Consider the following 19,343-nt stretch of genomic DNA (forward strand, 5'->3'; position numbering starts at 1 on the left):
AGGACATGCCTGGTAGCCCTGGGATAACTGTGGGGCCGTTATCCCCGCCGCACAGTGGAGTCTATGATGCCCAGAGAGTTAAGACACTTGCTTCAGGGCACACAGCTAGGCAGTGGCAGAGTTGTGGTTTGAACCCAGGCTGCCTAGCTCCAGAGTCGGTGCTCCTAAACAATTCCATAGCTGCCCCTGAGCTAGTAGCTATAGAACTGTGACTTGTGAGACGTGACAGGAGAGAAGCTGGCTGGACACAGGGAGAGCCAGGGACAAGGGGGCTTAGCTGGAGTGATCAGGAAAGCCTCTCTGACTAGGCGAGGGGTGAGGATCGTATACCACCTAGAACAAAGTTACAGGGAAGAACGTTCTAGGCAGAGAGAACAGAACGCGCAAACGTACCGAGACAGGCAAGAAGGTGACTTCTGCAAGGAATGATGAGCAGGGCCGGGCAGGGGTAGGAGTTGTGGGAGCGTGGGGTGCCTCTCTCCACTGGCTTGTCCCGTAGGTCAGTGGCTGGTTTCCTTGCTCTCTGCCCGTGGTACCGCTGGGAGACCGGAGAGGGCCGAGGACACACAGATGCCTGGCACTGTGCCCACCTGTGCCAGAGGCCCTGCAAGCTGAGGCTGGCAGGCTTGTTGTGGTTTGCTGGTGGCAGCCTGTGAACCTCTGTTTGTTGTGGTGACGGTCGTCACATTGAGTCCACACCTGGGCAGCCCCGGGCTGCCTGGCCATCTGGGCCCAGCGCTGACGTGTGTGACGGACGGTGGCAGCGGCTGGTGGCCCGCGGCCTGTTTCTGTGCTGTCGCCATGGTGGCCTCACCCACTCCCTCTGACAGCTGGCGCAGCTGCCCCACAGAGTGCGTGTCCCTCCGGACGCAGGCCCGGTGGCCCTGACGGGCAGGTAGGTGAGAAGGCCAGGACCACACTCCTCCCACCCACCCACCCACCCAGGTGCTTGGAGCAGCCTGTGCCCTCAGGCCCGCCTGGGAGGAGGGGCAGATGGGAGCTCTTGTTTACTCCTCCCCCACCCAGCCTGGCCGCAGGCATAGAAGCTCCCTTGACAGCTAGGGAAACTGAGGCCTGGCGAGGGGGCGCCCATCTCACGGCGTTCACAGATCCTGGGGTGGGGGATGGGTGCGTAGGCTAGAGCCAAACAAGGGGCAAGCAGGGCCAAGAGCCGAGGTGGTACGGGCACGGGTGCGGCCGTGAGCCCCAGGAGACCCCCAAATGGGTTGTTCATTGTTAACACAAAATGTTTTACTTTCTGGTTACAAAAAGTTTCAAGTGAAGAATTAAAGCCACCCGTAATTCTCATTACGTAGGGTAGATGTTTTCACCTCCGTGGACAGGCTTATAATAACTATAGTGACCATTTAGGGGCCATCACATAGGCCCACCTACTGAGTGCCCAGCCTGTGCCAGTTACCTTGCAGACGAGCCTGCCTCGCAGGGGCGCGTGTTCTCGGCGCTCCTGCTTCAGAGACGTGGGCCTTGAGGGGCGGAGACGGGTCCAGAGCCGCGTCTCAGCAGGGGCGCCGAGCTGGACTCGGGCAGAGGCTGTCGTGTGCCAAGTGCGGTGTCAGCAGCACCGGCCTGGCCAGTGGCCTCCTCAGGCCTCGGGCCCCGCGGCCCCGGGCCCCTGCTCCCACGCCAGAGGTCAGTGGTGATGTAGCCTGACCCGGGGCCAGCACAGAAGTCTGACCCAGAAGGCCCCGCACGCCTCGGCTTTTCTGTTCTCCTCTGCCATGTGGAATGTGCTGGGCCCAGGGAAACCCAGGGAAGCCTCTAGATTTCTGCTCAGCACAAGATGGCACAGTGCTCCCCGCGGGGGAGTGCAGCCTGCCAGTTCCTCCCCAGCAGGACGGGGTGCCATGAGCCCCTTGTGGTCTCCAAGTGGACCAATCCAGAAGGGAGTCCCGGCTGGTCCCCTGACTCCCCGTGCAGCATCTTTGCTTCTGAGCCTCGGTTTCCTCAAGTAAAGCAAGGCTGAGAATTCCTCCCTCTAGGGTTGTTGGAACATCTGGAATAGATGGGAAGGGCCACTCGTGTGACCTTGACTGCTGCTGCCGCTGGACAAGAGAGAGACCCACCCAGCCCCTGACAACTGGCCACGCTGCCTCATCTGTACAATGGGATGAAAACACCTCCCACGTGTGCTCATGATGAGGTGACTGGTTTATCCCAGCGACAGGGAGCAGAGGGTGGATCCCAGTGAATACTATTTGTAGAAGCTTGTTTCCTGAGGCCTCCGGGTTGGTCCTGGACAGGCCCGGGCTGGGGGGTCAAGCAGCTCTGATGGCAGCAGGGTGCTGTTCCGAGTGCCTTCTGTGATGACTACCAAGCAGGCGCTTTCTTTATCCCCATTGTCTGGATGAGGATACTGAGGCTCAGAGAGGCATGGGGACTTGCCCAAGGGCACCCAGCCTCTAAGGGGCAAAGGCGGGATTTGAATTTGAGGCCAGAATGGAGTGAGCAGGCTCACTCCCGGCTCTGGGGTTGAGGACTGTGCCGTTGGGGTACTGACTTAGTAGTCGGCATGGGGGTCCCCTGGGTCAGGGCCTTTGGCTGGGACTGTGGCTCTGTCGCCGGCTGCTGGGGCACAGGCAGACCTGCCTCGCAGCCAGGCGTCTGGAGGGCCTTGGGCGGCTTCTGTGGGGAGGCTGCAGGTGTCTGCCTCCGTCACCCCCAGTGCTCTGCCCACCCACCCCGGTGCACACACTGGGACCCCCATCCCCGCTGGGGCCGTTCTACTTCTCAGTGGTTCATCTGAGGACAGCTGAGGCTGGGCCTTGTCTTCCCTATCCCATCACTCGACAGTGGCATCAGGCTCTGCCCGGCTGCGGGGTCCAGGCCCCCAAGCCAGGCTCCCAGATGGGGCACTGAGGCCGCACGGCACGGTGTGGTGCAGGCTGGATCTGAACCCAGTTCAGAGGTGGCTTCAGGGGCTCAGGTCTCCTAGTGCTCTGTGCACACTCACAGCAGGCGGTGCAGGGCCTCAGGCAGTTCCCAGTTCCTTGGGTGGCCAGTGGTATGTCTGCGGTGGCCTCGTGAGGCTGGCGGGGAGGGCAGAGCCGACGGCAGAGCGTTGCCTGGGAGGTGAGAAGGATACTCCTGCAGGAGCTGGCATGTGCCCTGGGAGGTTTTGGGGACTCACGGTCAAGTCCCAGCTCTGCCACCCACATCCTCGGTGGCCTGGACAAGTTACTTCTCTGCTCTGGAAAATGGAGCTCCTTGTCGCGGTTGCCTGGGAGCAGGGGCTGGGGACTCAGGCCTGCCTCAGTCCTCACCACTGGGCTCCCTGAGGTCCCTCAACTTGCTTTCCTGACTGTGAGGTGGCGTTGTACCTTTTTGGGAGGGTGGCCTAATGAAGCTTCTTCCACTGTGCCCAGCTCCAGCTGCATCCAGAGCTCCAGAATGTGGATTCTTCCTTAGGGCACCCGGCCACGCTCTCTCAGCTAGCCCGGGAGACGTGGGCACTGGGCCTTGGAGAAGGGAAGCCCCTCTCCCGTCCTTAGGGGTGAGGGTGAGGGAGGTGCGGCCTCGGGACTCAAGGCCTGCCCGGAGCCCTCGGGAGGGAAGCGGGCTTCCTGGGGTGCTCTTGGAGGGGGCAGCAAAGGCAAGAACTTCGTGGGGGTGGGACAGAAACAGGCACCAGGCTTCGGCCTGCAACTCCCCAGCCTGCGTCCGCTCGGGCTTCCCAGCCATCCCTGAGGTGGGCATCTGCGTTCCAAGGTGACAGATGGGGACATTGAGGCTCACAAGAGGGGTGGGCAGCAGAGCTGGGATCTGAAAGGAGTTCTCTCTGCCTCAGATGCTGCCCCTACCCCCGCCCCACCAAGGTTAGCAGCACAAGTGGGAGAAGGAGGCTGTATCTGTTTCTTAGCACCGCAGGCTGGGGGCTTCACAGAAACTTCCTGTCTGACAGTTCTGGAGGCCGGAAGTCCCATCAAGGTGTTGGCTGGCTGGTTCCTTCTGAGGCTGTGAGGGAGGGATCCGTTCCGGGCCTCTCTCCTAGCTTCTGGTATCCTTAGGAGCTCCTTGGCTTGCAGGTGGCCATCTTCTCCCTGTGTCTCCTCACCTTCCAGCTGTGTGTGCCTGTCTCTGGGTCCAAATTTCCTTTTCGTAAGGACCCCAGTCATACTGGATTACAGCCCACCCTCATGACCTCGTTTTAACTTAATCGTCTCTGTAAAGACCCCATCTCCAAATAGGGTGACGCTCTTAGGACTTCAGCACATGAATTTTCGGGGGGCGCAGCTCAACCCTTACCAGAAACTTTAGGACACAGGGCTTCCGCCTAGGGTGGGAGCACCGGGCCCCGGCAGAAACCTCAGCTGCTCAGACCCGGCCCTACTCCCTGAGGCGGGTGCTCAGTGGCAGCCTGATGTGTGGCCCGTGGGACAGATCTGCAATGGAGCCACCTTCCCGGGAGGCGTACTCTGGAGGCACCATCTCTTCTCGGGTGGTTTGGGGGGGTGATGGCCCGGGGCCCAGTGGGACCTCAGGGCCACTGCTGGGAGGGCCAGTGGGGCTTGAGCCAGGAACATCCCATAGGTGCCCAAAGGTTCCAGGTCTCATCAGGGCCCTGCCCACACTGACCCTCCGCATCTGTGTCTGCACCTGGGGCCCCTTGAGGGGCGGAGGCCTGAGCCGTTTCTGTCCCCAGGTTTGTCCGGCCTAGGGAGTGCCCAGGGGATGTTGATAGACTGAGCTGACCAGATGCCTGACCTTCTCTCCATCTTAGGGAAATCCAAGAGGAAGAAGGATTTACGGATATCCTGCATGTCCAAGCCGCCTGTACCCAACCCTACGTAAGTCCACCTCAGTTTTTCCCGTGGCTCAGCCTGGAGAGGGCCCAGGGGAGGGGAGCAAGCAGGGGGCAGCGTGTCCTGGACGGCCCTGGTGGGGTGGCCACAGGGCTCACAGGCGTCGTCGCACATCCGCTCTGTGTCCCCTTCTCACTCATCTCAGAGATGGGAAGGCGAGGCTCCGGCCATGTCTGTGTGGCCACGCCTTGTGTCTGGTACGGCAGATGCTCAGTGACTGAGACTAGGTGCCTTGAGGAGCACCACCTCCCTCAAGCTGCCTCCCGGGGACAGGATGCGTCTCTGGCTCCCGTGCCAGTCCGGTTTGCTCCTTCTCTCGGGGAAGGATGTGGTTCTCTCTGAGGCTCATGGGGTATGCTTCCTCCCCACAGACCCCCCCGGAACCTGGACTCTCGGACCTTCATCACCATCGGAGACAGGGTAGGTGCTGGCTGCCGACTTGGGGTGGGGCCTTCATGTCTCTGAATCTCGGTGTCTTCATGACAGATGAGCCCACGCTGACTCTGTAGGGCCTCTTGGAGGTGGCTCTGGGAGGTGGAAGGAGCTGGGCTTAGGAGAGGAGCCTCACGCTCCAGATGGTGGCCGTGTGGCCCTGGGCTGCCCACTTTCAGACTGCCACATTTGGACTGGGGCGAGTTGGCCTGCCTCGTGGAGCCCTGGAGAGCCAGAGCAGTGTGAAGTTTCCTGATCTCAGAGTTTGGGTCGTGGGGCCGCCTGGGTCCATCTCACCTGTGGGAATGGTGTGTGGAATGTGCAGACTCCTGGCTCTGTCCTCAGAACCAGCACCTGGGAACCTGCATTTCACATGCACCTCCTGATGCATGGACACCAGTCCATGGTGGTTGAGATCCTGGATCAGGGACGGTGCCTCACCCGCAGGAGATACCAAGGGTCTCCAGGCAGAGACCCCACTGTAGAGGCCTCCCCTTGGCTGACAGCCTCTCCCAGGCTAATTTTCCTTCTCTGACACTTGTCACTGGGTGCTGTCCCGTTCATCTAGTTGTTTATTCCTTTCTTGTCTGCCCTATAGTAGAGGGCCTAGGGCCACACTGCTCACTGTGAGGGCAAGACCTTGTTCTGTTCTCTCCAGGAGCTCACACATAGTAGGTGCTCAGTAAATACTGGTTGAATGAAAGATTTAGTCCTACCACCTGAATGGGCTAGGGGACAAGAGGGAAGGGCATCTCTTGAGCTCTCTGTGCCTGCCGGGGGCATTTCATAGGTGGTCTTACTTATACCTTGTGGAAGCCTTTGGACGTTGGGGCTATGCCTGTTCTGTAGAGGGTGACGTGAGTCTGAGAAGTTCAGTGACTTGCCCCAGGTCACACGGCAGAAGGTGGTTGGTATAGGATTTGAGCCCAGGTCTCACTGGCTGTTTTTAATCTCTGCTGCGCCAGCTGTCTCTACTGGGCAAGGTGCGAGGGTAGGCTCCTAACTTGTGGTTTCTCTCATTTCTGTCCCCCAAGAATTTTGAGGTGGAGGCCGATGACCTGGTGACCATCTCAGAGCTGGGCCGTGGAGCCTATGGGGTGGTGGAGAAGGTGCGGCATGCCCAGAGTGGCACCATCATGGCCGTTAAGGTAAGCGGGGCTCCAGCCAGTCAGGGAGGGGACACTTGGGAGGCTTCCTGGAGGAGGCATGGGGGGCTGAGCCTTGAAGGGGAGGCTGAGGGCACCCCTTGAAGCTCCTTGAAGGGTTGGTGGGGTGGTCGCCCTCTGACGTGTGGCGCCTGAACCGTAACCCTCTCTTCCTGCAGCGGATCCGGGCCACTGTGAACTCACAGGAGCAGAAGCGTCTGCTCATGGACTTGGACATCAACATGCGCACGGTCGACTGCTTCTACACTGTCACCTTCTATGGGGCCCTCTTCAGAGAGGTGCGGCCCTGGTGGGAGGGTGGGAGGTGGGTGCCAGGGTACGCTGCCCCACCCCCACCTCTCTTCTGCACACCTGCCCCACTCCGTCTAGCCTGTGGTCCGCTGTTGCTCATGCTGGGCCCCCAGCAGACACTTGCTGAGCGCCCCTGTGTGCCAGGTGCCAGGTGCCAGGAACAAGAGTGAGATGGTACATGCTGGGTCTTGAGAGCTCAGGCCCAGAGGCCAAACTGCCTGGCTCCCCTGCTTCCTGCCTCAGTTTCCTTGCCTGTGAAATGAGGCCAGTAATTGTGTCCCCCTCGAAAGGTTGCATGGGTTTGAAGTGATGTGGCCCAGGGCCTGGCACTCACTCTGCCTGTGTGCTTCACCGGCCTCCAGGCTGGCAGGGCGGGGCTCCAGGTAGGGGCGGTCATGGAGGTGTGCGAGGGTCCGACTCTTAGTCTGTGGGAAGGTCTGCATGTGGGATGAGAGAGGGGTCAGGGTGATGCCACGGCGGAAGGATGGGCTCCCACGGGATGCTCCCTGACCGTCTACTGGGTTCCCAGTTTTCCTGGGTGCGGTGGACCCATTTGTGAGTCAGCCCCTCATTATCCACCTGTCTGATTGGCTCAGCACCTGCTGAGTGCCAGGTGCAGGCTGGTCGTCCCCTTGCTGCTGGGGGAAAGGACACACACTTGGGCCTCACTGCACGTTGGGTCAGAGTTGGCAGGGAGGCACGGGGTCCTGTGGGTACCCCAAGGAGATGCCATACCTAGTCTTCCCAGAAGGCTGTCCTGAAAGATAGGTGGGCATTTGTGGGGCAACAGGGCGTGGGGGAGGCAGGGCTTTGCAGGAGAAGAAGGGAACCGTCCATCAAGGCCAGAGCTGGGGTGACCCATGCGTGTTGGGGGCCGCAGTGGCTGAGGTCAGGAGGGGTCTGCAGGGCAGGGTCATGGAGCTGAGCTGCAGCCAGATCCTGAGAGCCCTTGTTGGGAGGAGCATAATTAGGTGTGTGTTTCAGTCACTTCTTTCTAGAAAACTGCCATGGAATTAGGGATCAGATCGGGGAGACCAGAGGCAAAAGAGGTGGGCAAGGCTGGTGGGTATACTACCTACCTAGTAGTGTGGACAAACATGGAAGGTGGAGAAGCAGAAGCTGAAAGATTTTGGGGGCAGAAAGGGTGGAGCTGGGAGCTCAGTAAATCTTTGTGGGCTGAGGTGGGTGGGCAGACGTGTCTGTAGGAAGGCCTGACCGGCATGGGGGAGGCAGGCGTGTGCTGATGCTGGCACCAGGGCGGGCTGTCCAGGCCCAGGTGCAGCCTCAGGTAACCCAGGCTGACCTCCAGGTGTCCTTCCACAGGGAGATGTGTGGATCTGCATGGAGCTCATGGACACATCCCTGGACAAGTTCTACCGGAAAGTGCTCGATAAAAACATGACCATTCCAGAAGACATCCTGGGGGAAATTGCTGTGTCTGTAAGTAATTGCCTCAGGCTTGGGTGGGGCTGGGGGGGTCCCAGTTACATAGGAAGAGGCCCCAGCCCTGCCCCAGTAGGCACAGAGCTCAGCCTAATGGTGATAACTTGGGCATAGGTGGGTCCCCAGTGTGGCCCTGAACCTGGGTAACTGCCCTCCAGGGACCCAACTCTCCCACTCTGGGTCAGAGCCTTTTTGCGAGGAGACCCCAGAGGCTGGGGCTCCCAGAGCCACACAGATTTGGAAGATCTCAGGCCTCTAGGCCTTTGTACAGGCCTGAGCTTTCTAGACCAATTTATTATCATTATTATTATTATTATTAACGTTTATTTATTTTTGAGAGAGAGAGAGAGAGACAGAATGTGAGCAGCAGAGGGGCAGAGAGGAAGGGAGACACAGAATCTGAAGCAGGCTCCAGGCTCTGAACTATCAGCACAGAGCCTGACACAGGGCTTGAACTCATCAACCATGAGATCGTGACCTGAACTGAAGTCGGATGCCTAACCAGCTGAGCCACCCAGATTCCCCAACACCATTTTTAAAGAAAGAACTTAGTACTTGCAACTTCCTCATTGCCAAAAGATGCCCTGAGACAGCTCATAGAGGTACAAGCTAAGTTGGGGGGAAGATTAGCATTCAGAATGTTCACCTTTTGAGGTTGAACATTTCTAAAGGAGGGTAGCAACCCTGGGTTTGAGCATCCTGGCAGCCAGAGGGAAAAGGGGTGCTTCTCGATCTTGACTACATCCAGGAACATTTAAAACATACCCATGCCAGGCTAGTGAGTCAGAATCTTTGGGGTAGTTGTCCAGGCTTCCCCTGTGTCTCCCTGAGGGGAATGGCTTAAGCATATAGCCCACTGGCTGTCATGAAGGAGAGGGGCCAGGGATGCTGCAGAAGGGCTAGGTTTTACCCCATAGCCTGGTAGGAGGTGTTGACAGCCTCTTGGAGGGGTCACAGGTCTGGGACTCTGAGGGTCTTGGGTACATCATTTCCCTGGTAAAGGCTTGGTTGGGCCTGAGACCTTGGCCCTCTAGGGTTGGTGGGAGAAAAGTAAGACGCTGGGTGTGTCTGCACCAAGAAGGCCATGACAGCGGGGTGAATGGGGGGATGGGAGCAAGAGCCTGGGGTAGCGAGGGGCTGGGCCATGTGTATGGGAGAGGGAGACAGGTGGACGAGGGTAGGGGTCTTCCTGGTCTGTCATTGTCGATGCCACCGGAAGTAACACAGTCTGTCTTTCCTCCTCCTGCGCCGATGCCAGATCGTCCGGGCACTGGAGCATCTGCACAGCAAGCTGTCCGTGATCCACAGAGGTCAGTGCCTGCCACTCACCATCCGGGAGGGGCCTGCCGGCTACTCATACGCGGTCCCGCCCAGTCCTGCAAGGAGGGTGGACCTTCCCCTTTTCCAAGATGAGCCACCTTCTCAGGTGATAGGTAGTCATGTGCCCATTGGGGTCAGGAGCTGAGCCTGCTTCCCAGTCCAGGCCACTGTCAACCTCTCCAAACCATTTTCCTTGGCTTCCACCCCCCCCCCCCCCCCCCGCCCCAGCCCCACGCCCCCACATGCTTCCCTTAGGTTTGCTGGTGCTCGGAGCAAAAACTGGACATTCGTCCTGGGAATGCTGCTGAGTTTGCTTCGACGTATCATTTATATATCGTGAAATGCTCAGATCTGTAGTTACCATTCAATGAGTCCGTTCAGAGTTGACATCCACATGAAACCCTGGCCCTTTTGAGGATGCAGGATGTTTCCACCCTCTGCCGCACCCCCAGAAACTTCTCTGTGCCTTTCTTGGTCAGCCCCCGCCCCTACATACCCCCTGCACCTCTCATCTGATTTTTCCTACAGTAAGTTGGTTTTACGTGTCCTTGAACTTCATGTGAATGGATTCACATGGCCTCTCTCCGCCCTTTTTCACTCGGCCTAATGTTTCTGAGGTTCACCGGGGCTGTGTGTGTTGCAGTTCTTTCCTTTTCGTTCTGAGTAGTTCACTATCCCAGACGTACTGTTTTTGTTTTTGTTTTTAAAATTTTTTTTTCAACGTTTATTTATTTTTGGGACAGAGAGAGACAGAGCATGAATGGGGAAGGGGCAGAGAGAGAGGGAGACACATAATCGGAAACAGGCTCCAGGCTCTGAGCCATCAGCCCAGAGCCTGACGCGGGGCTCGAACTCACGGACCGCGAGATCGTGACCTGGCTGAAGTCGGACGCTTAACCGACTGCGCCACCCAGGCGCCCCCAGACGTACTGTTTTTTACAAAGTTAAATTAGACCAGGCCTGCTTTGACCACTCAGTCGCCATCCCAGCTCCGGCCCCAGGTCACCCCTGTGGTGGTTCAGTATGGAACCTGTGGTTCTCTTCCTATGCATTTCTATCCTGACGCACACAGGAAAGCATGCCGGTTTACATGTGTCTTGTGTGTGCTTTTGCTGGACGATTCCCTGCTGCGTGCCCCGTGGCATGCTCTGTGTGGGCCTCGAGTCATGGCGTGGGCTCCGTGTTTTCATGCGTCTCTCCTGTGTTTTTGCTGCTGCCCTGTGCTTCCTGGCCGAACCTCCCGACCTCTCAGCATAGACGCTCGGGTGATTTCTGGCTTTTGTCAGTGATGCTCCGCCCCACCAAATCCCCAGCCCGGAGGACCCCGGAGCTAGAGGTTATACCAGGAAATAGGCCGAGTCTGGCTGTGGGGCTGCCCGGCGGGTGTGAGGTTCGCCCCCGGACCTTGTGTCCAAAGTGCTGATGGTGGACACAGAGACGAGGTCCTGGTAGAGACTCACTTCCTTCCCCACTCGTGGCCGGTGACTAGGGCACGTTCTGGCTTCGCTGCCTCCATCTTTGTGACCTTGGCCTGGAGCGGAGCCTCTCAGAGCCTTATCTCTCATCCACTCCCTGGCATCATGTGCCCCTTGGGTGACTGGGGCGTAGGAGGAGCCTGCTGGCCTCCAGCGGAGACTCACAACCCCACATGAAGAAAAAGGTGTGTTCTGTCCCTGGCAGATGTGAAGCCGTCCAATGTCCTCATCAACAAGGAGGGTCATGTGAAGATGTGCGACTTTGGGATTAGCGGCTATTTGGTGGACTCTGTGGCCAAGACGCTGGATGCTGGCTGCAAGCCCTACATGGCTGTGAGTGGCCCCACACCGCTCCGGGTCCCAAACCACAGCTGAGGTTCAGGAGGGACGTGCCTGGGAGCTCATCGTCGGGCCATGTCCTCTGTCCATTGGGGTGGCCAGAGCCCCTCTTTACCCCGGGTATTAGCTGTGCTCCAAAGTGCCCGTTTGGGTGATAAGTTTCATACACAGCCACATGGTGGTGGCTTGTGGTATCTTTGTGGGTCCCAAGTCTGTCCCAGTGGCCTGGGCGGGGGTAGCTGCGAGGCATGGTTTGGGCGTTCACCACAAGACCCTGGCCCTCGCTGGCCTCAGTTTTCTCACCTGCCCCATGGGGGGTGGCGAGTGGGTTAGGATGAGCACTGACCCCTCCATTTGGGGTGGGAGAGGCAAGACCCAGCCGAGGGAACCTTGGGCGGCCCCTCCTCTGGCCCCTCACCGGGGTGTGTGTGTTCATGTCTCACTGGTCCCTTTTACAGCCCGAAAGAATCAACCCGGAGCTGAACCAGAAGGGCTACAACGTCAAGTCCGATGTCTGGAGCCTCGGCATCACCATGGTACTGCTCGGAACTGGGTCCAGCCCTTGCTGGTAGGGCGGGGCCAGGGTGGGGCCGGGCCCAGTCCATGAGCTTTTGGAGGGCCCATCAGATAGTTTAGGCCTGGAAAAAAGTGTTGGCTTCACAATCTGAGAAGAAAATGTACCATCAAAAGTTATGGTATGTTTAAGAGAATATCTATAGATGGCATTAGGTCCTTCCCTAGTGGGGAGGTGTGTCCTTCATGAAAGTTCTTGACGGCTTGTGATAATTTGTCCGTGAGACTTTCTCCAGAGCTCACTGTGCTTGTTGAGAAATCACAGGCAAGTCCAAATTAAGTGGGCTTCTGGTACCCAAATAATTTAAAAAGCAAAATGGCGAAAATTAAAAGAAAAAAAATTTTTTTTTGTCATAGCAAGAAGTTTGTTGCTTGTGAGGTCCTTGTGCATTTCCTTGAGTGTGGTAGGATGGGGCAGTGGGCTCTCAGTCCTGGGCTGTGGGGCTTGGGTGGGGTGGGGCCGGTGCCCGGCGGAGCTGGGGTGGCTGCACAAGGTCCAAGAGGAGGGCGGGGCTTGTGTGCTGCTTTGCTCTTTCTAGAACTGCCCAGCCAACGCCTGCTCCTGCCGGAGTCAGGGCTTGGCTCCGGTGTAGGTCAAGGTTTATTTATATATTTCTTTAGAAAGCCCCTTCTGGTACCCATGTGGAGAATGGGCTGAAGGGACAGGAAAAAGACCAGGATGCGAGTACCCCTCCCGCCCCCCGCAAGAATACCTGGGAAAAGGTTACTGTCATGGTGGCCCCAGTATGCACACGGGACTGACTCAGTTGGCTGAGGGGTCATCAGCCTCTATTCCGATCCCAACCATTGGGACTAATGGGTTGTGTCTGGGGTGTGGATTAGCCCGTGATGTTTGCTTGGTGTCAGCACCCTCCCTGTCCCAGCCCTTTTGGCCGCCAGCTCTTAGGGACAGGGTATAATTGGTAATCAAAGATCAAACCAGTAACATACCTCGTGGGAAGGGGCGTGGAGAGGAGAGATTCAGGTACGAGTGGGGCAGCATTAATCTTCTGAGGAGGTGTGGGAGGAACCCACAGGGCTTTCTGGGTGAAGGCCCTGAGGTGGGGTGTGCCTAGTATCTGCCTGGGGGCCAGAATCGAGGGGAGATCAGAAAAGGGCGAGGCAGGAGTTCAGGATCAACGTAGATGTTTTGGATCTTACCGATAATGCAGCTTTATCATCCTGTTCCCCCTCCTCGCTGTGACTGGTAAGCTGTGTCTGTGTGCAATAACCAGGAAAGGTCCAAAATCAAAATCATTTGTCAGAGACACAGAATCGGGTGATGCCTTTGGTTTTGCTTGATAGTGCCAACACGATCGTTTTTTACTTAAGTGTGTTTTTTCTCGGAGCAGAGAGGAGTAGTCAGAGCCTAAAGGTGCACGCTGTGCCTGCAGAAAGAGCTTCTCACCTCCTGAGTTAAAAAAAATAAGAGCAAACTCCTGCAGGATGTACAGACTGCACAGAACTGGCTGGATGTTAGAGACCCCATTCATGACCGCTTGACACACACACACCCCTGCTCCCCCCCATCCATCCCTCCCTCTCATCCATCTGTCCATCTGTCATTACTGGGGACCCACCGCATCCCGGTGACGTTCTGGTGTCTCTGGTGGAACTTGGGCAAGTGCGTGCTTAGTGCGTACTTCAGTTAGCAAATGCTGCGTAACAAAGTGGACCTGAACCTAGTGACGTAAACCAATAATAGTTTATTTTTTCTGCTGTTTCTGTATTCCGGACCGGGTTAGCCAGGCAGTTCTTCCACTACGCTTGGCTCTGGCTGGGGGTCAGGGCTGGAGCGGAAGGTCTAAGAGGGCTCTGCAAACGTGGGGCCTTCACGCAGCTTCCTCCTGGCTGACTGCCCGCCGGGTTCCTCATAACGTGGTGGGGAGGGTAGTTGAAGTCTTTTGTGGTGGCTTCTGCGAGGGGAGAGCTCTTACGTGCTTGTCAGAGGACTGGCATAGTGTCTCCTCTGCCTCATTATGTTGGTCATAGTGTCACAGGCCAGCCCAGGTTCAAGGAGGAATAAACTCCAGGTCTAGATGGGGGGGCCGGCAGGTGCTCACAGGAGAAGCTGTAATAGCAGCTTAGGGAACTGGCTGCCTTGGTACGGGTTAGGTCCCCTCCCCCCATAAGTTACAAAAGTAATAGAACAACATCTAAGAATACAGAAGAAAAATAAAAGGGGGAAGAAAAATCAGTGTGACTGTTCTCAAAGACACACAGCCCCTTCTTCCTGCTGTCAGCTGCCAACGTTGTGCGTTTCCTTCTAGATGTTTTGCCTTTTTCTAAAAAACCTCTATGGTTTTTATTTCACTTTTTTCACTTAGCATCTCATCACTCGTGTTCCTCTGGGTAGTTACACATCCCTGTAGGCATCTCTTCGAGAGACTCCACAGCCAACTGCCACCATCTACTCAGTCCCTAATGTGAGGCGTTTCACTCGTTTCTGGTTTTTTCTTTCCATTTGAAATCCCCGGCCGACCTGGGGGAGTGACCGGTGAAGTGCTGTGCGCCGGGCCTGTCACTCTGGGTGGTCTTCTCCAGTGCTCTGAGCCCACCCCGAGAGGCCCTCTGCAGGCACTTGACCACAGCCGGAACATATAGATATGGCATGATATTTGGGAAGGCTCTGGGCCATAACGAGTGTTGATCAAGTGCCGATCATGTGAACACCTGAATGACGGGCACGGCCAAGACTCAGCCGCCCTGCGGCAGGCCAGTCCCCGGCACTGGGTGTTTAGACTGCTTCTTAATGTTCACTATTACAGATCACACCACACCGTGCATTTTTGTGCCCAGAGGCTGTTTTGTTTTGGGTTTCATATTTTGCGCTTTTTAGAAAAAATTACTGGGAAAAAGGATTATGAGGTCAAGAGTCTGGACCGTTTTCTGTTTTCCTAATTATGAGCTCTAGTAGGCCACAGGGTCCTTCCCTGGAAACCCGTAAAGGATCCTCACTTCTGCTGGTTGGAGTCGGTGCACATTCTAGGAAAAAGCACCCTGAATTTGTCCCGTGAAAATACACACAGGATCGCCACCATTCCCGCTGGATTGCGCACACCCTCCATCTGAGAGTTTTTATTTATGTCTTGGCTGGAAAGGGGCCTTGAGCCTAATGGGAAGGCCCTTTCTTAGCACAATAATTAGTGATCTGTTCAGGCGCCAGTTGCCAACACGAAGCATTTGTTTGAGCCGAGGTCTCTTGTGTTCATTATGGTGATTATGGCCTGTCAGTGAGCAGTCTCTGTGCTATTCCAGGCGGGGGCCTGGGCTGACCTGATTTTTGTTTTTTTTTTTAATCTTGGCAGTCAAACTCGGAACCCAGAGTTTATCGTAAGATAGCTGGTCTTTTCCACAAATGACTTCCCACCAACTAGGTGCCTGGCACGGGTGCCGAGGCCAGGTGGCCTTGATGTCACCTGCAGGCAGGCCCGGGTTCAGGAGGAGGGACAAGGCCACCATGGCCATATGTCTAGGGGGTCAGCAGGGATTGGGAGGTCTTCCTGGAGGAGGAGGCATTGGAAATGGGTCCTGCAGGACACCGCTGGGTCGGGGTGGGGGAGGGAGAAGGAGGAGGGGCATCTGCAAACTTCAGTTCTCCACGGGCCTGAGGGGCTGTTGCAGAGACGAAGCAGCTGACCAAGTGCCGGCCTCACCGTCTACAGCTCTGGGGAGAGATCGGCTTCTGAGAATAATTCCATTTCCCATTTGCCTGCTCTGTCATAACCACAACTGTCCAAATAAGTGGCAGCAGATACTTAGACCTTGTGGAGACGTTAGGGAGAGGAGTGGTAGTTCTTTGCCGATGGCTGCCTTGTGGCAGGTGTCCCAGGGTCGCCGCCTGCTCTGATTTTTCCAGACTAGCTGGAAGTTGGGTTTTTACGTAAAACTTTCTGCATTTAGATTGTTTAAGAGCCCGATGACATTCAAGCCAGTTACAATCCGGGCCTAGATTTGCTTCGTGAGCCGTGGTCTGTGCCGGCTGGGTTACAGGAACCGGCTGTTGGTGTCACCCCGGCTCTCACAACCCGCGTTGTGGCCCGGCTTGGGGCGCCAAGCCGAGACAGGCAGGTTTCCCCACATGCTCTGTCTCCGGGTGCAGAGTGTGGGCGCATCTGACCCCGTGCCGCTGTCCCCACCACAGATCGAGATGGCCATTCTACGGTTTCCTTATGAATCCTGGGGGACCCCGTTCCAGCAACTGAAACAGGTTGTGGAGGAGCCATCTCCCCAGCTGCCAGCTGACTCGTTCTCTCCCGAGTTTGTGGACTTCACCGCACAGTGGTGAGTGAGCGGCCCTGCGGTGGCTCTGGGGCCTCCCCAAGCCCCGGTCAGCACCCCTCCCTGCCCCGGCCAGATTCCCGCTCTTCCCTCGCCTGGCCCCCTTCTCCTTGAGCAGATAAACCCCCAAACAGCATAGCCTCAAAATATGCAAGGCAGAAATAGAACACGAGGAAAATCTGGCAAACTGTGGTCCTAGAGGTGGACAGACCTAGAGGGGGACAGTCCTGGAGGTGGACAGTCCCGGAGGTGGGAGTCCTAGAGGGGGACCGTCCTAGAGATGGACAGACCAGGTAGACCGAAAAAGCAAACAAAAAACAGATGGAGGATTTGAACAGCGTTAACAGAGTTGCTTTTATTGCTGTTGAGAACTTTGTACCAAATTAAAGAGTGCCCGTGTGAGCTTCAGATAAAAAAATATATATCGTGTTAGAGATTACAAGGGAAATGGGGAGAAGGGAAAAGGCAGAGTCATATAGGTCATGTTCCTTGCCTGTAGTTAAATCAAACAAAAAGTGCGTAACTGAAGAGGAAAAAGATACGTGGAAATTCAAAGTAAATTCTTGTGACCAACTCTTGGGGTTTGAAAGAGGTTTGAAAAATAGAAATACAAAGTATTCAGAAGTGAAAGAACAGATCAACATATCTATGTGTCGTGGGCAAAGAGCAACTCAGAGGAAAATTTGTATTCTTTGTTTCTTTTATTAGAAAATAAGAAAGACCAAAAACAAATGAGCCCCACCAACAGAGTGCCTGGTCACCTTGATCCCTTACACTGAGGCCTCCCCTCTCCCAAGACCCGTGATAAGGAATTTTCCTTCTGAGTCAGGATACTGAGGACACGATTGTTAACTATGGCATCTCAATGTCATTTGGTATTGGGTCATTGAGAACTCCCTAGACCTCTCTAGAGGCAAAAAAACGAATACCCCAAGAGGCAAGGGAAGTTCGTCCAAGTCTCTGTAGTTTGTACCCACAGATCCCACTCCATCCTCAGGACCCCCTCCCCCCCCCCCCCCCCCCGAATAGCCGCCCCCTCCTTGGCGTTGCCCCAGGAGCATGTGTGTCCTAAGTGCCCGGTTAGGGGTGAGCCCGCCCTGGCCCTGGCCCGGCCGGCCTAGAGACCTCCTTTATGCCGGCCTGGCTCAGCCTGCCCTGTTCTCTCCTAGCCTGAGGAAGAGCCCCGCGGAGCGCATGAGCTACCTGGAGCTGATGGTAAGTGCGGGGCACGGGCAGTGGATTGGCGGGGCTCTGGGGCGGGGGCTGCCTCCCTGTGCGCAGAGATGGGCAGCGCCTTCGGCCCGCCTCTGTCTTGATTCCTTCAGGTGTGCAGCCGTTGGCTCGGACGTACCCTGGCGCCCTCCCCCGCCTCCACACCAGGCCCCGTGGAGGGGCACACGGCCACGCTCTGACACACAGGGCGGAGGGGCGGGGCGTGGTGCACAGTGGCGGGAGGCGAGCCATTTTATCCCCAGGCATCAGGGAAGGCTTCACAGAGGAGGTGATACGTGAACTGGGTTTGGAAGGGTGAATGAGGATTTATTTGCTGCTGGAGAGGGCGTTCCACTTGGCTGGAGGCCTGGCGTGTGTGGGGAAAAGGGAGTGTGGTGTGGCCAGGGGATGGCTGCAGGAGCGCCGAGGAGGGAGCCGTCAACCTGTCTCTAGAAGGAGGGCTCCCTGAAGATGGAGGTCCTAGAAGGATGAGTAGGAGTTGGCCAGGCAGGAGAGAGGTGTCCTGGGCAGGAGGAGCACCCAGGGGTTGGGGCTGGTTTGGGGAGGTTGGGGCGTCTCCACCTCGCCTCCTCACCCTTACCCGAGGTGACTGCCCTCTCTTGTCCCACCAGGAGCACCCTTTCTTCACCTTGCACAAAACCAAGAAGACGGACATTGCTGCCTTTGTGAAGGAGATCCTGGGGGAGGACTCGTAGGGGGTGGGGCCGTGGACTCCGCTGTGGCCCTCCAGCGCCCCACAGCCCTCCCTGCCAGGGCAGTGCTTGCCCACACCCATAAGCTACTGCCACCCCGGCCTTGGGTGTTTGGGGAAGAATCAAGGGGGCTGCTCGTGTCTGGCTTGGCAACAGGCCATTGGTCCCAAGTGCCAAAGAACCAGACCGCCAGAGCCCCCAGCCAGGCCCACGTGGGCCCCACCAGTGCCTCTGCCCCTGCTGCTCCAAGGACCCCAAGTCTCCAGCCCCCGAGATCCTGGACTTGGAGGGGCCTGGATGGCCTCCACCGGACCCCGCTGCCCCTCGCAGAGAAGGCAGCCAGTGCCTGTGTTCAGGAAGCTGCCTTGGCCCAAGCCCTGGATGCCACCCAAGTTGTATATTTTTTTATCTCTTGACCGAATGGACTTTGCACACTTTGGCCTAGGGTGGCCACACCTCTGTCCTGGCATCAGTGTGGGGGACACGATCGGGGGATGAGCCATGTGAATCCGCCAGAGCCCCCACGAGTGCGAGGACAGAGCCGCCCGAGCCTTCACCCCAGCACTGGCAAATAGGGCCTCTAAGGGCACTCGGGCTCAACCTAGCCCCGCCCACTGCCTCGGGAGTCGGGGGGGGGGGGGGGGTTGTTTCACTTTTTGTTTTAATTTATCCTCTTGATTTTTTTTTTTTTCTCTTGCTTTGTGGGTTTGCCTGGTTTCTCTTGCATGGTTTGGAGCCGATCACGTTTCTCTCACCCCCTAGGGACCAGCAGGTGGAGAACCCCTGCCTCTGCTCAGGCTGGGGTCTAGGGGGACGGGCCCAAGGTCTCTGCTCAGAGAGGTGCTAGGGGAGCTGTCTAGCTCACTCTCCTTGGGGACCGGCTCAACAGGGGCTGTGGATTTGCTTTTGGTGTTGTTTAAAAAAAAAAAAAAAGAAAAAATATATTTTTTTGAAGAAAGACTGCCCAGGGTCTTCTCCCTGATGGGTTGGGGCAGTTACCTGATTGTTGTTTTAATTTAAAAAAAAAAAAAAAAAAGTGGGACACAGGTTGTGTGAGACTGTGTGTCATAGCGGCGAGCCCCACTCCTTGGTGAAGATCTGTGCCCACGGAAGGACCCCTTGATCCTGGGACAGGGCCAGGGGAGTGTGATTGGGGGAGGGGGTGCCTGCTGAACTCCCCAGGGCCCTGCACTTGACAAGCCCTTCCCCATGTGAGGACACGGAAGCTCCCAGACAAGGCTCCAGGCCCTGTGCTGGATGCTGGACAGAGCAGACACA

The 19,343-nt window shown here is 56.9% G+C and overlaps 1 protein-coding gene across 2 annotated transcripts in view; it reads left to right on the forward strand.

The window, feature by feature from the left end:
• The window catches only part of MAP2K3 (mitogen-activated protein kinase kinase 3), a 29,558-nt gene extending 10,535 nt beyond the window's left edge, over positions 1–19,023 (forward strand). The window contains exons 2-12 of one of the 2 annotated variants that reach the window (XM_047833374.1): positions 4,739–4,805; positions 5,192–5,240; positions 6,287–6,400; positions 6,577–6,696; positions 8,033–8,149; positions 9,411–9,462; positions 11,153–11,280; positions 11,745–11,822; positions 16,004–16,143; positions 17,310–17,355; positions 17,466–17,956. In XM_047833374.1, coding sequence (XP_047689330.1) covers positions 4,739–4,805; positions 5,192–5,240; positions 6,287–6,400; positions 6,577–6,696; positions 8,033–8,149; positions 9,411–9,462; positions 11,153–11,280; positions 11,745–11,822; positions 16,004–16,143; positions 17,310–17,355; positions 17,466–17,552 — 998 coding nt within the window. In that variant the 3' untranslated portion in view covers positions 17,553–17,956. Of the gene's footprint in view, positions 1–4,738; positions 4,806–5,191; positions 5,241–6,286; positions 6,401–6,576; positions 6,697–8,032; positions 8,150–9,410; positions 9,463–11,152; positions 11,281–11,744; positions 11,823–16,003; positions 16,144–17,309; positions 17,356–17,465; positions 17,957–17,984 lie in introns of those variants that run through there. The other variant, XM_047833376.1, reaches the window with a different exon arrangement.
• Positions 19,024–19,343: the final 320 nt, after the last annotated feature.

Source organism: Prionailurus viverrinus, chromosome E1 (assembly GCF_022837055.1).
Source record: "Prionailurus viverrinus isolate Anna chromosome E1, UM_Priviv_1.0, whole genome shotgun sequence".
Lineage (NCBI taxonomy): Eukaryota > Metazoa > Chordata > Mammalia > Carnivora > Felidae > Prionailurus > Prionailurus viverrinus.